The sequence below is a fragment of the Pelodiscus sinensis genome, chromosome 3 (genome assembly GCF_049634645.1).
Source record: "Pelodiscus sinensis isolate JC-2024 chromosome 3, ASM4963464v1, whole genome shotgun sequence".
Lineage (NCBI taxonomy): Eukaryota > Metazoa > Chordata > Testudines > Trionychidae > Pelodiscus > Pelodiscus sinensis.
In genome coordinates this window covers 76,539,463-76,555,444 of record NC_134713.1, presented here as the reverse complement: position 1 = coordinate 76,555,444, position 15,982 = coordinate 76,539,463, and the positions used below count along the sequence as shown (strand labels likewise).

General features: G+C 40.9%; 1 protein-coding gene across 4 annotated transcripts in view; it reads right to left on the bottom strand.

The window, feature by feature from the left end:
• SOBP (sine oculis binding protein homolog) overlaps nt 1-15,982 on the bottom strand; it is a 145,028-nt gene that overhangs the window by 7,606 nt on the left and 121,440 nt on the right. For 3 of the 4 annotated variants that reach the window (XM_006123170.2, XM_006123169.2, XM_025184715.2), the window contains one exon: nt 12,893-14,847. In XM_006123170.2, coding sequence (XP_006123232.1) covers nt 12,895-14,847 — 1,953 coding nt within the window. In that variant the 3' untranslated portion in view covers nt 12,893-12,894. Of the gene's footprint in view, nt 1-12,535; nt 14,848-15,982 lie in introns of all 4 variants that reach the window. The other variant, XR_012902619.1, reaches the window with a different exon arrangement.

Below are 15,982 nucleotides of genomic sequence, written 5' to 3'. Positions count from 1 at the left end.
AGAAAAGAATAGGACAAAGGATGCCAACCACTAACTACTGCTTCTCTGCGTAAATTCTTCACCTGTCCTAGAAAAGGCTTCAGTGAAATTGCAACAGGTTAAACTATGTCCAAATCTGGACCCTCTTCTCTAACCTAATTTAGTCTATCCATTTAGACTAGGCTGTGCTATGAAATTAGCTAAGGGAACTGACTGCTGCCATCTGACAAGGCTATTAGCCTGACCCTTGACTAGTGATTAGAGCCAGCAAATACAACAGAGACTTTTATTACTAGCATTCCCCTACATCACAGGTCAACTAAATCACTGGCAAAAATAGAGAAAATGTAAACTACCAAGTCCCTCAGTCTACACAGGAACTTGGGAATTAACAGGAGGTGGTGCTTGCAGTGCTTCCAGATTTACCAGAAGCAAGTCCTATGGAAGAGCAATGGAGAGAAATCCCACCTGCTGAACCCACTTAGCCAAACCACTAAGGGAGAGCATTGGTCACTCTTAAGACCATTCCTGGGCTTCACACCTTTCATATAGGTACTACAGTCCAAGTGTAAGGAGGAGACATTCCTACCAAACAAAAGGGGGAAAGAGAGAGCAGATAAAATCTGAAACACAACAGGTAAGGGAGTGGGAAGAAATAAAAGAATCTTCTGCCAAAAAAAGGCACACATGTTGTTCTGTGAAAAGAAAAAAGTCTGGAAAGCAGGTGCAGGATGAAAAACAGCATCTTGCTCTGAGCCCCTCACTCCACCCAAAGACAGAATTGAAAAGCAAGCTACAAAAATGGAGGCACGCAAAATCTGTGGCAACTTTTGAAAATTTGCCAACCTAGCAATAACCCTTGCTATCCATTTTATTGCTTTGGTGTTTGTTCTGATCCTTTCTGATCACGTTCTAATGAGCAGCTGTGACCACTGCAGCACAAAGACAGACAGGACCACACTGTATGCATATTATATACATGGCTCCCAGCTCCAGGTGAAGTAAGGGAACATAAGGAAAGGATAAATGGGCTCTCTTCTCCTCTTCTATTCCACACACACACACACAGCCCCAAGTACAATAGGATCTTCATCAATATTCCACCCTGAATGCATATGCACCTCTCCCTTAAAGCCAATGAGAATGGATTCATGTCTGTGCATCAGAGAGCCAAAATTGGCCTGGTTTTAGTTCCATGGAGTGGGGATTGGGAACGGTGTGACTGTCACGCTATATAACATGCAAAGGGTCAGCGTTAAGTGGGTTTTTTTTTCATTTGTTCCACATCCCTAGGGCAGGGCATTTCTGTTCCCTAATTGGGGCTGCATTTTGTTTCCTAAAACTACTGAGATTGGGTCCATTGGGTCCATTGGGCAACAGAGCTCCCTGTAAGCTAAGCACTTTGGCAGCCACCCAGAGAGATTCAGGTGCTGTCCAGCTGATTAGCAGAGCACCCACAGCTGGTAGCATGTGTTTCTAATGGTGGTGCACATCTGCACATGCCTTGGAGTGCATAACAAAATGTATTCCGCTCATGGATGGAAAAAGTTAGAGGGAAGAACTGCTGGCAAGAGCAATTATTTTTTAAATTTTAACATTTTTAACAACAGGGATCAGCTTCTTGCCTGTTATTGCTGAAGTGCATTTTTTTCACTGCTGTGCTCCCTCGTGTTTTGTGTTGCTAAGATCAGGAGGGCAGACACACAGATGTCAGTCAATATTCATAGATTCTAAGGACATATGTGATTATTATGATCAAGTAGTCTGAACTTTTCTATAACGCACGTCATAGAACTTCCCCCCAAAAAACTCCTAAACCAGATTTTTCAGAAAAACACCCAATCCTGATTTAAAAATGTACCGTGACACTTGGTAAATTGTTCCAATTGTTCATTACTCTCACCGGTAAAAACACTATGGTTTTTTTGGTCTGATTTTGTCTGATTTCAGCTTCCAGATGGCAATTAAGTTACCTCTTAGCCCTCTTTGTTCAGCTAATCAGATCAAGTTCTTTGAGTCTATCAGTGTAAGTCAGGCTTTTAGTGCTTTAATTATTCTTGTGGCTCTTCTTTGAACCCTTTCCAGTTTAGTACCATCCTTCTTGAATTCTGGTCACCAGAACTGGAAACAGTATTCCAGTAGAAGTAATACCAGTGCCAAATACTGAGATTAGAATGGCTTCTTTACTGCTACTCAAGATTCCCCTGTTTATGCATCCAAGGATTGCATTATCCCTGTTGGCCACAGTATCACACTGGGAGTTCATTTTCAGCGGAGTATCCACCACAACCCCAGATCTTTTTTACAGTCAGTTTCCCAGGATGGAGTCCCCCACTGTATGAGTATGGCCTATGTTCTTTGTTGCTAGATTTATACATTTACATTTAGCCATGTTAAAATGCATATTGTTTGCTTGCTCACAGCTTACCAAATTATTCAGATTGCTCTGTACCAGTGACCTGCTCTCCAAATCATTTATCATTTCTCCAATTTTTGTGTCATCTGCAAACTTGATTACTGATTATTTTATTTTTTTCTTCTCGGTCATTAATAAATGTTAAATGTCATAGGGCCAAGAAGTGATCCCACGGGCTCCCCAGAAACATGCAAATTCAGTGATGATTCCTGACTTACAATTATATGTTGAGACCTATTGTTTAGCCAGCTATTAATCCAATTAATGTCATCTTTGTTCTATATCTTTCTAGTTTTTAAAATCAAAATGGCACACAGTACCAAATTAAATGACTTAAAGATCTCTATTATACAACTCTATTACCTTTATCAACCAAACTTTTAATTTCATCAAAAAAGATATCAAGTTAGTTGCTGATCAGCATTAATTATATTACCCTCCTTTAATTCTTTATGAATCAAGTCCCATATCAGCTGCTCTTTTATGTTTCCTGGGATCATCAGCCTCCCAGGCCTATAATTATCTAAATCATGCATTTACCCTTTTTAAATATTGGCACAACATTAACTTCCAGTCTTCTGGAACTTCCCCAGTGCTCCAAACTTACTAAAAATCAACATTAATGGTCAGTGAGCTCATCGGCCAGCTTTTTTTTCAAATTCTGGATGGAAGTTAACTTCAACTGCAAACTTTAAAATGTCTAATTTTAGTAGTTTCTGTTTAATATCCTTCTGAGATACTAGCAGAATGGAAAGTGTTACCATATGATATGAATTATTAGCTTTTCTTTTACAGAACTGAAATATTGATTGAACACTTCTGCCTTTTCTGTATTATTATTAATAATCCTATCATTTCCCCCTGGAGCAATACTATTATTAGGACTATTATTTCCCTAATATTCTTTAAAAACTCCTCAATTTCCTGGTCATAGATTTCCTTATGTCCCCTTTGTTGCCCTTATTCAATTTTCTACAGTCCGTAACTTCTGATTTATATTCATTACTATCTACTTTTATCAATTCAGATGAACTATCGCTAGTTCAAAAATTATCGGTGCTTATATCAGATGTCCTTCCCCCCCACTCCCAGCCCCTTGCTACAGTTATTCATTTCTTGGTACTCTGCTGGAGTAAAATTTATCCCATTCCTGTGTCTCACTTAAATCCTTAAAACAGAATTTAACAGTGTGTAGAGTCCTGCATAAGTTCTTTGTGCTGAGGCAAATACACCTCACAGGACAATTGTGCATTCCCACCCCCTCACATTAATAATCCTGTCTCCTACAAAGAAGCAAAATCTTTCCTCTTACCAACTGGCATTTAATATAATTTTTGTGTAATTTCACACACACTTTAAAGTTTTTCTGATTTTCACCCTCTCCAGTTAATGATCAAAAGATTAATAAAGCTCCACAATTTCAGTTTTAGTTTTTTTTAAAAATCAGCCTTTGTGGCCTCTCCATTCCCCCATGGCACCATCTCCCACTGATATCACTGAAAATTGTTTTATACTCTGGGGACATTTAGAGACACACAAACCAGTGCACACCAAAACCAGGGCCATGGTACGAATAGGGGAATTCTGCACTTCTATTCTCTCTCCTGAGACTGACTCATTTTAGGGCCTACAGGAAGACACCTACCCTGTGTGGGCCAGAGTCTGTTCTCGTTTGCACTGATGATGTCAAAGCTCTGAAGAGAGATTGCCAAGTATCACGCTGCTCCCCCAACCCTGACACATTTGGCAGCCATGTTGGCCATTCCCCCCCAGTGCTGCTGCAAGCTTCTGAGTTCAGCAGGCCTGTTATTGCCAGTTTGGGCCTCCAGGAGCTGCTATGGTGCCAGAGGCTGAGCATACTGACTCTCCACCTTCCTTCAGGCTGCTTTCTCCACCGGAGACAGGTGGGAAAGGAGCAAAGGGAAGCAGCTGGCAGCAGCCATAAGAGGAAGCAGTAGGCAGAAGGGGAAGGGTAAAGCATGCCCCAGCTGCCCCCCTACTCTAGCACCCACTTATACACCCACACTAGCTACACTTTATGCATGCAGTGACCTGCCTCGTGCTCAGGTCTCAGTATGTTGACCGTAAACTGAAGTTTAGGGTCATAAGTAAATTATTTGCAAATATGTTAGCTGCCTCTACTTCCTGGGCATAAAATATCACACATGGAGGGGCACAGAAGCTGGGAGTGAAGTCAGCCAAGTTACAGAAGTGTAAATGAAATCAGAACCGGTCCCCTTTGCTTCAGAATCCCTGTCTGTAAAATGGGGGCAGCAAACTGAGGCATCTTGCAGGACTGTTGTGAGGTTTCCTTAGTTAATGTTTGAAAAGTCCTGCAGAAGTGCTCTGTACGCATTGATTTGTTTACTGCATTCTGACTCCATTTACACAAATTGCATGATCCGGAGTTATATTAAAACAGATATTTTAAAAACTAATGTTTTGGATTTCTTAATATTAAATACACAAATCAAAATACAGCAGCTACAACAAAAACTGTTACATCCTGATACTCTTGTCACACTGAAGCCAATGGGACCTCCCATCTGTGTAAGGATCACTCCCCCAGGTTGCCACCATGGGGCATGATTCTGAATTCTCTGAGGGTTTTACACTGACTGTAGTGGAGTTGTTCCTGATTTACGTTAATGTAACGGCCCAGTTTATCTCCCGCCAATATTGGTAAACCTCTGATTCAGTTCAATCATGCAGGATCAAAACCTGAGAGCACAAGTAGACTTATTAAGTTTAATGGGTACAGGACAGGGTGTCAAGTGGCCAAAATGCCTGGTAGATTATGTTGGACAAGAGGACAACAATCAAGTATGTATGGAGCAAATAACGAGCAAATAACTTGCAACTGGAGCCTTTCATATGTGTAGTGAGTAGTGTTCGAGTGTCCCTTGTGACTACCAGTAACAGTTTAAACTAGCAATAATTGCTCCAGAGTTTGCCACTGTTTAAGACTTTTTGTAAATATAGAGACAGTATTTTTACCACTGGGTCAACAGTAATTGTGAAACTACCCCCATATAATGCAAAATCTGCATCTTAACTCAGAAAGTTGTGGACTGCATTCAAATCTGCAGTAACCTCATCATAGTATCTCTTCTTCTTTATCACTATTTGAACAATACTAGATTACAGAATTCCTGTGGGACAGGATTTTTTTTTTTGAAAAAGTACTTAAAAAAGCAGCTCTAGTGGATCATAAAAGCTTATAAATATTTCAGGGATGAGCATGCAACAGATCATAATAATATAAAGATTTACATTTAGCCAGAAGGGCTCCAAATAAATAGCTAAAAATTGCTGTAAACAATTTGCAAATACCAATATGATGTTGATAGGCTGCAGAACTTTGCAAAGAAATCTGCACTAGACAGTTGTTTCCTTTTACACCACCCAATCTCCACAGTTTAAAAAAAAATTGTACTTCCATAGAGGATGATTGTATTACACATTTTGAATGGCCAAAACAAGGATTGGAAGATGAAACATAGTGGAGAGGAGGGGCGGGTGTTTTTCCAACAAATGTAGTTCAGCCACTTTGTGTCTAGATAATTTGTTATTGTAGGTTGGATCAAATTTAAGACAGTAACATTTTAGAAACACTTGGAAAATTAAGCCAGCTGCAGGGAGGATATTATTACAAATTGTGACACATGTTGTACAGGAATACCATTCTTCTCAAATACCAAAAATATGTCTGGGGAACAAATCCATGCTAATGAGACCGAGATGGGGCCTACTCCTGTAAACTGCTGAGCACCCTCAATTCTCATGGGAGGCAGTGGGAGTTCAGGATGCTCAGCCTCGTACAGGATGGGGTCCACAGATTTAATACGCATTTTTTAAGCAAATGGTTTATATTCCTGGCTCTGTACAGATTCAGTGTTTACTTGATTTGTTCCTTTCATGGGATCAGGAAATGCATGTTAAGTATAACATAATTCACTATCAAAAGAACACAACTGACCTGAGGTAGAGTGAGGAGCTCAACAGAGCAGCCAGACTTTGAACCAATAAAGCAGTTAAGAATGTGTTTAACTTTAATGCTTTTCTGGATGGGGCCTAAAATAGATAAGGACAGAGTCACCCAGCAGTTTAGATGTAAATGGGACTTTGTCACAACTAGTACAATACCTTCCATGCCAGGAATCAGGAAAGACATTATTAGTACTTTACTTGAATTTTCTATTTGCTTTTTATGTGCATTTGCATTTTAAAATGGACTTTCCTAAACCCTAGCACTCCCTGTTTAATCATGTCCATATCTTGCATAACAAGTTCTTCTGGTTTTCAACCCAAGTTCAAGATTTTTTGGTGAGGCACTCCTAATAATGTGAGCACAGTGGTCAGTTGTCCCCAGAGGTGAGGGCTTTTGCATAGACATTTTTAATAGTTGGTTTTGTCTCTCCCCCAGCATGTGAAGGCAGTAATAACTGCATCATTTTTTATGATGTTTCTGCAAGCACCTTTGGTTGCTGTGGAAAAAAATTCATAAATGTATTGCAGAACAGCTGCCTGGTCTGATTTCTGCATTTGAACATAAGCTGTGATTCTTTTCCAGCGTTCCCTGTAACACACAAACCTTGTAGCCAAACAGCACAAGAGTAAATAACACAATGAAGATCCTCCTCTTCCTTTCATACTCATTTTACACCAGCTCCAGTGACTGGAATTCCATCTGCTTTACAATGATATATGTGGGAGGATGATCAGGTCCTAAATATCTGAAAATATTTAATTCTTTGAGGCCTGATATCATAATTATTATATGAGTAACCCCATTGCTTCCAATGCATCTGAATGAGAACTACTTACATGAGCAAGGGCCTGCAGACTTGAGTCACTGGTTTTCTCTTTCCTAAAAAGAAAAGTGTGGATTTTCTTTTCTTTTCATGGGTCACACACATTTCCCATGTGGTGCGTATCAGGTCTTAGCAACTTACTGCACACTTTGGATGAGGTGTTTGTTTAGCTTTTTATAAAATAAGCTCCTTCTCACAAAGGCCACAGAGGACAATTACATCTGTAGGGGCCAAAGTAGTATTTGGTAACTCTGTTGAAGTCAATGGTCCCAATAATGAAATATTTGAAGATCACAAGTGGTCTTAAATCTTCATGGCTCAGAACCTCTGCTTGTGTTAATTGTTCTAGCTCAGTTGGAGCTATGACAATTTATACCAGCTGAGGTCCCATATAGTTTGTATGAAAGGAGGTTCAGGTGCTTAGCACCTTTGCAAATCAGGACATTTTTACATTGGTGGCTAAATACGGCTCCAGGAGTAAGGATTTATGTTTGAATATTGTGGCCTATAGCAGTAAATTTTGTAAAAGAGTAAAAGGGCCAGATCCTCAGCGGGTATAAGTCAGCATAGGTCATTTGACTTCAGCAGATCTATGCTGATTTACAACTACTGAGGGTATGGATGGTGGACTGCTACTTTACTCCCATGCAGGCTGAATGTAGTGCATTCAATACCAGACAATCTAAGATGTGGGAACTGAAATCTAGTACTAACCACGACATTTTGCTCTCCACTACTCAGAAAATCATTTCTGTGGGAAACCCTTCTTTAGTTGAACATATGTGAATGCTAGTCACACTAGTGATTTGGACAGGTAAGATCACTTGGGTAGCATTAGGCATTTCATGAGGACTGAATTTCAGTTCCAGGCAAATGCGTGTTCGTAATGTTAAAGGTCTCCCCTAGAATGACTGGCAAAAATCAGTTTAATAAGATGTCAGATATAGGAGTTATTTTGGGGACAATTTTCACCTAAGTTAAATATAACCGGCCAGTTTCTAAACCAATGTAAGTCACTATAGCTCCATTGACACCAGGGGAGATACACCAGTTTATCCCAGCTGTGAAACTGGCCTATCATGCAGTGTCAACAAGGATAACTAGCAGGGATCATGTAAATACATAAAATATAGTTTTGTTTATACAAATCCTATCAAGGTCAGTGCAAGGACAGCAGAACAGGATGCAGGTAGATATACTACTGTGATGGTGTTGTACAAAACTGTCAGACAGAAGAAAGGTTAATAGATATGGTCTCTGCTTCAGAAATCCCACCGCCCAGAGCAGGATTTCTTTTGTGCTGGGCCAGTGAGGGGAATTCACAGTGGGATACATATGACTTCAGTTCTGAAAAGAAGTATTCTACAACTTGTGTGTTGTTGTGACCGCAACATATGAACTAGCCAGCTGCAGTTGTAAGTATGTTACCTAGTCAGCAGAGTATGAGCCCAGAGGGCAATGATGCATGGGCCAGCGCAGTAGTTTGCCTGCTCTTAGCACTTTCTATAGTGCAACAAAGCTCTTCTGCTTGTAGGCAGTAAGAAGCCCCCACCTCAGCTTCACCCAGCTCCTGCACCTGCATATACATATACACACACAGCACAAGCAAAGGTAGGAGCTAGTTCTGAGCTTAGCCATGTGTACCATGTAATTTTATAGTTCAATTTACTTGAAGTATTATATGAAAGCCAAATGGTCTATCGCATTTTAAGTTGTTTACCTTAAACCCCACCTACACTGTAACTATTGCGTTAAAATGTACCATGTGCAGGAGGCCAACACTAACACTGCTAATTTTAGAAAGCTCGCACCATTCAAACTTGAAACACTTACACCCAACAAAATATTCCTCTTACAGGCTGCATGCCTTTATCACACTCTGGAGCTGGTGCTGAGGGGTTTTTAGCTAGTTGCTTGAAATGGCACCAAGTTTGACCAGCTCAATGGTCTAAATCTTAATGGAGAGGCAAAACTTTAACATGGAGGATTATGTTGCTGATTAGCATTTCCAATAATCAAGCAATTGGCGCATTAAAATTATCTAGTGTCTGGCTACTTGCCCCAAAAGGTCACACTTGCATAGATTACTTTTTACAGATAATCATGTTGCTATGAACTCTAGCAGAGATGTGTCTGGATCATTTCCCTCAGTTAATACAACTTGATAGGAAACCTAATTCAGGAAAAGTTACATATTATGTCACATATGTTCAGATTTCCCTGTGAGGAGATCCAGAAGGAGAGAGAGCTCTCAGGATTGTTTCTTCTATCAAGATAATGAGATTCTTGGACTAGTAGGGTAACTAAACTGCCAGGGCCCACAGATCATAAAAAATGAGGGACCAAATTCTCCTCTGTATAGATGATTCCTTCACTGGGACTTGGAAGCTCCATGTGTTCAGGAGTCTCTACATGTGAAATTTCCTCATCCCATTGCCAAGGGATTTTATCTCTACCCTCACCATGGAACTCATAGGAGAACTTGGCAAAAAAGCTGATGTCTATGATCATCAGCCCAGAGACAATGTGCCTCAGAATTGTCTTCTGTTCACACCCACAGACACCTATCAGAACAAAGCTCAAGAAGTTATTTGCAAATATATTCAAGGCCTACTCTCCTTTTATATCCAACAGTGTAATCAAAGTTCAACCATAGCTGTGAAAGTGTGTCCTCCAGGCCTTTGATAGAATGCTGTCTGCAGGAGCTGGGCTGCCCTGGCCAGCCTCAGTCCCACTGTCATCTGTTGCTGGAGATTAGGGATTCATAGTGAGGAAGAACTAAGGTAAAGTTGATAGTTTCAACAGTAACATGTTTAGAGATTACCTGAGGGGCAAGGGGGTAGAAGGCTGGGCAACCAGGTTTTGTATTTCCATGCTCAACTACTCTGTACCCACAGAACATCACTTCTGTGGAAGGGTCATAGAGGGGCTTCTTGAAACTGGAGAATGAAGGGAGATGAGGAGCTGCCATACACCTGGCATCACCCCATAGACCTGGATTGCTGTCTCTTTATTTGCAGTGGCAGAGGAGAATTTTGCTCCATCATTGAGTTCTATGTGGCTAAGGCCATGTCTTCGTTATGAGGAATATCGACGCTGCCACAATCAATCTTACAGAGTTTGATTACTGAGTCTAGTAAAGACCCACTAAGTCGAACTCAGAGGGCACTCCATCAGCAGCAGTACTCCTGATTCTCGCAAGGAGTAAGGGAAGTCAATGGGAGCATTTGCTTCTGTTGATCTCATGCTGTGGAGTCCGCACAGAAACTTGAATTAAGGTATGTCGATTCCAGCTATGTAATTAACATAGCTGGACTTGCATATCTTAATTCTATCTTCTATGTAAGTATATACAAGACTTCAGTAATTACATCATTTGAAGGGCTCATCTCAAATCAATACCAGGTTTGCCTGGGTTGGCTGTATATGCTTAAAGAAACATTGCATCCACTGGCATTTCACTGGGACTGTAGCATCATTCGGAGTGAGGTGACTATTGACATAATTATCTTCTATAGGGCATTTTGGGGCTGGGGCTGAGGCTGGGGCTGGGACTAGGGCTAGGGATGTAAAAGGGTAACCGGTTAATTGGTTACCTGGTAAGCACTGCCTTACTGGCATGCGTACCAGGGTAACTGGTTAATTGTCACTTGGTCCGGCTGGAGCAGGCCCAGTAAGAAGGAGGTCACCTATGAATAAATTGTTAGTTGGTAGTCTTACTGATGTTAAACTAACATGAACTGGGCTTAGTTATAAACGCAGTGTAGACACCGTGGATTGAGATAAATGGGATTAATGCCACAGGCATGGATTAATCTGATATCAATAGGGAGATAGCCAAATGGCAGCATTCCCTATAGATCAAACACTGTTCCGGTGTAAAGCATAGTTGTGTGTATGACTATACAGTTTGGCTCGACTAATCTTTTAGTATGAGAGGAGCTCTGAGCATAGCATTGCAGTGTTTGCATGAAAGAACTTGATGCTTTAATAGCAAGGTAATATAATATGCATACTGCAAGATTCGTCTGTTTTCCCTGTCTGAGAGGGACTGGAAGATCTTAAACATGTTTTCAACTTCTGGATTATTATGTATGTTAATTATTGGTGCAAGAAACTTACAGGTATAGTCTATTTAATATATGTATTTTTAAATGTCAGTGTGTGCCTGGAGCATAGAATAGAGGTTCAATTCCACTGAATGAGTGTGGACATTAAACTAAGTATATAAGTACTGTGTGTAAGCAAACGGAGAGCTCATTCTGTATTTAAGGGTGTAAAATCAAGAACAGTATTGGTCCCCTCATAAAAAGTCAGCATTTATTACATCCCAGGTTCTGCGATTGTGTATTTATTCTCTACCATCAGCACAGAGGAATATTGTAGTATCCCAGAGACCACAATATGTAAATTGTTAATGGATACTGAGCCGTTAAAGGCAACTTCTGTGAGTCACTATTGCACTTCAATGGACAGCACAAAATATGCTTTACTGGAGGGTATGGGATACTACAGATTATAATAAAATTTGGCATGTCACCAAGCCACATCCGGCAAATAATTGATATTTGATTTCTGAATGGGTTTTTATAAAACCCACCACCCTTCCTTTTTCTTAAAAAAAACTTCTCCAATCTCATGTATCTAAAGGAAACACAATTACATCTTGCATACACGATTGAAGCAAGAATAGATCTATATTAAAGTAATAGTTTTATAAAGGTGCTGTTTTATCATCAGGTCTCACTGAGTTGGGAGTTGTAGGGAATGAGTTGCAGAATGTTTCAATCTCTTCATCATTATTTCACCGCAGGGGAGGTGGAGTTGAATTATTATTAATTATTTATATTGCAGTAGAGTCCTCTGGCCTCAATAAGGGATCATAGTAAAAAGTATAACATCGAAAAAAAAGTTCTAAAGTCCTTTTAGAAGTGAGAGCGATGGACTGAGACAGGCATCTGGAGTGTAAGGGAGTGGAGTTCCACATCCTAGAACTCACCAGGACATAAACATCTCTGCCTATTAACCTGAGACTAGATGGTAAGATCCCTACTGGGAGATGGTCTAAGACCAGCTATCCACTGGAGCAAAGCTCAAGAAAAAATTATTTAACATAGCCAGGGCCTACACTGCTTTTACTTCCAATAGTACCAGCTATAAGTCAGCGTATTACTCTGAATGCAGGTTGGAGTAATATGACTTGGTCGACCAAACCAGTGATTAAATATGTGCTGAACTATCATCAAGTAATGGAGCTGGCCTGCTCTGCTGAGAGGGAATTACTGTAATTAAATGTTGTGGTCATGAGAATATGAGTTGCTGTTACCCTTTTGGGTGAAATATTTACATCCAGGTTGACTGCCCACGTCTGGAACTTTTGATAGGCACAGATCCACTAGTTTGGTCATGCACAACACAATAACTTCACGGCCAGCACCATAACAGAATGTTCTGTGAGCACAAAGCTGAAGACACCGCCGATGGGTGGAGATCGACAGATACAAAGATGATACAAGACAAAGACGATATTAAAAACATAAATAATAATATTTTCTCTTTTTGATTAATAAATCAGAATCTCTATCTTTGTTTTACAAAGGCCATATCCATTTGAATTTACTCATTACCTGGAAACACTGATATTCATTCTATTCACACAGAAGGCAGTAGTGGTTACACAAACCTTTACTTATTCTGATTTCGAATTCGGAGACACCTCCTTTTCAATGGTGGCTCCAGATCCTCTGGCCCTGTGCTGAGTATTGGCGTTGAGATTATACACGGTGCTATAGCAGTCTTTTCTGCTGGTTTTGGCACAGGTTGGATCACACAACCTGTCTTAGGCAGCATCCTCAAAGCATATGCATGGTCCTCATCTGCAGGGTTGTTAAGGTTGGGGTCTTGCTTGTCTCCCCCTGTCAGGGGCTCTTCCCCAATCTTCTTGACAGCCTCTCCCTCTAGGTGGCAGTTTGATGCACAGTTATTCTCCTTAACAGATTCCAACTCACTCACTGCTGGCTCCTCTTGCAGTGGAGGCTTTTTCTGCTCTGGGGATGGTTCCAAGCTCTTAGACCCCTCTGTGCTCTTTGTGCCATTCACAATGACATTGCACACTGCTGCACTAGTTTCTAGTCCTGACGCACTAGAGGCCAATGAGACAGGACCGCAGTGAGCTGGGTCGCTACAAGGTAACATTTTTGTTTCAACTGGGCTGCAATTGTCCCTGCAGTTGCTGCAGTTCCTTTTATCTGAGCTATTAAAAGCCAAATTTACAATACTGTTAGGTTCACGTTCAACTTTAACTTGAGCATGTAAAGCCCTGTGGATAACATTGTGTAACCTCGACCTGTGCCCCACAGTTAGGTCTATCACACCATCCTGTGGACCCTGTAGTACGCTGGAAAAACTAAATTTACTGTTCATTGGACTACTAGGTCTGACAGTCAAATCAACAACTTCATTTCTGCTATGCTCCTGAACCACTTGACCTTGATTTAAGGACTGGCCTGAACAACTAGGTGACGAGTCGGAGGATTTAGAAGGCCCTTGCTTTGAATCTCTAGGGGACGCAGAATTATTTGTTGGCTTTGCCCCAGCTGCATCACTGGAGGTACTTGGAATGAAGTTTTCACCATTGCTGGAGAAGCCATTGGGGGGCTTGGAATCATTGATGTGAGGGATGGGAATGGGAATAGGGATAGGTACAGGCAAAGGAACTATGACAGGATATGGCACTAAAAGGGTTGGGGGTGGCACCAGTGGGGCAAGAGATGGCAATCCAAAGTTCATCATCTGTGGCATAGGCATAGGACCATTTGGCATCATGCTGACTGGGGGAAAGGGAAGGCTAGGTAAAGGAGCTCCTGGAGGGGGAGGTGGTAGTAACCCTGGAGGATTTCCAGGCATGGTAGGTGTTGTTGGGGGGTGAATATGAGGGGATAGCATTGGCCTGTGCATGGGGCTGGAGGTGGGACCCATATTTCTGGGACCACCTGGTGGTGGACCAATTCCAGGAATCATTGCATTAGACAAAGGGCTGTTAGGATTCGAGGCATGATGAGGCGGCCCTCGAATAAATGGTGGACGGATTTGCTGCATAATTTGCTGTTCCATGAATATGGGCAGAGGAACTGGCCCCCGGTTTGTCATCACCATGGGAGGACTTCGAGGTGGGACACCAATTGGAGGCACAATGCTAGCAGGTGGCTGAACAGAAACTGGCGGAATATTTGGATTCTCGTTGATGGGCATAGGTTTGGGAACTGGCGTGGGGATTTTAGTGACAGAGCAGTTGGCAGTGTCAGACGGAGAGGCAGTGGTAGACGCTGATGGTCCAGGGCCTTGAATTTGGCCAGCTGCAGACACTGGGGATGGGGCCTTTCTCCGAGCATCTGCTAGCGGTATATTCCAAGAATCTGGAGTCAGCAGCTGTACCCCTGTGCCTTCTGCTTTATTTTCGACTGGAGGATGTAATGTGCTGCACAGTCCAGCTGGAAGATTGGCCTGTGTCTCTTTGTAGAAAATGTCCATTTTGTACTGATTGAGACATTTTGCACTGCAGAACTGAAGCCTTCGTTCCCCGTCCCCAAAATCCAGATACTCTTTTGTGTGTCTTATGTGCTTACACCAGTCACATACCTACAACACAGTAACAAAACCAAAACAGGTAAGAAAAGTGATCTTCTCTTTTTGCTGTAATTTTAAAAGTCAATGTTCAGTGCTTTCTAAATATCTGATTTATTTCTCTTACTGGGGCAAATTAGAAACATGTGAAAATTACATACTTTTTTTTTTTTTTTTTTACATTGGAATGTAACTGACCTAAATGTCCCAAACTTCTATGGCCCTCCTATTCTTAAATCTGTCTTATACAGTACATTAAATATTATATATACACATACTGTGGAGGAGATCTTCATCTACTGTAAATTGGCATAGCTTGACTTCTTAGACATAGCTTCTTAGATATAGCTTCTATGACAACTTAAACTAGATGAAGATCTGCCTGTGTGTGTGTGTGTGTGTATCATAACCTACATGTTTTTTGACATGTTGAGTTGCTATACAATAAATACGATTAAGAAACAATTTGAAAAGTATCCCAGAAAGTTCCACAAAAATGACTGAAAACGACGTCTGTTAAGTTACAGCACCTTGTAACATTTTACATTATTAACTGTGTTAGATAATAAGTTGGAAAGGGAGACATATTTTAAATGGTATCAAAAAGCAAAAGCACTATACATCATTTGCCATGTGTTCCAAGTAGAAACTTGGAAATAATCATGAAATTTGTACAAGGTTCAGATATTCCCAACTTGTGATGTTTCAGCAAGCTAGAATTATTTTCTGAGCTGTTTGCCCACTCTCGTTCACTAGTCACTTTGTGTAAAACTTCCTGGCAGAAAAAGCCTTATTTAGCAACTTTTCAAATACTATAGCAAAAAGTTAGTATTACAGGCTCCCCCCCCCCCTTTTTTTTCCATTTTATTCTTTTCTGCACTATGACTGGTGTGGTGAAAGCACAGCCAATTTTTTTTAAAGAAAGGCTGCAGAACTAATTAAGCTGTGAAAGGCTTTCCCAGTTGTAAACCACTAGACACCAAAGTTCAAAAAATAGTCATTCTAGGCTTCAGAATCCATTACTTCAGAGAAATTATTGTGATTTCATTAACACATTAATTTTGTAACACCAACAGCTCTCACAGATGGTGAAGACATGATCTACAATTCAAATATGACTCTTGTTTGCACAAATGCCTTTCCTTCATAT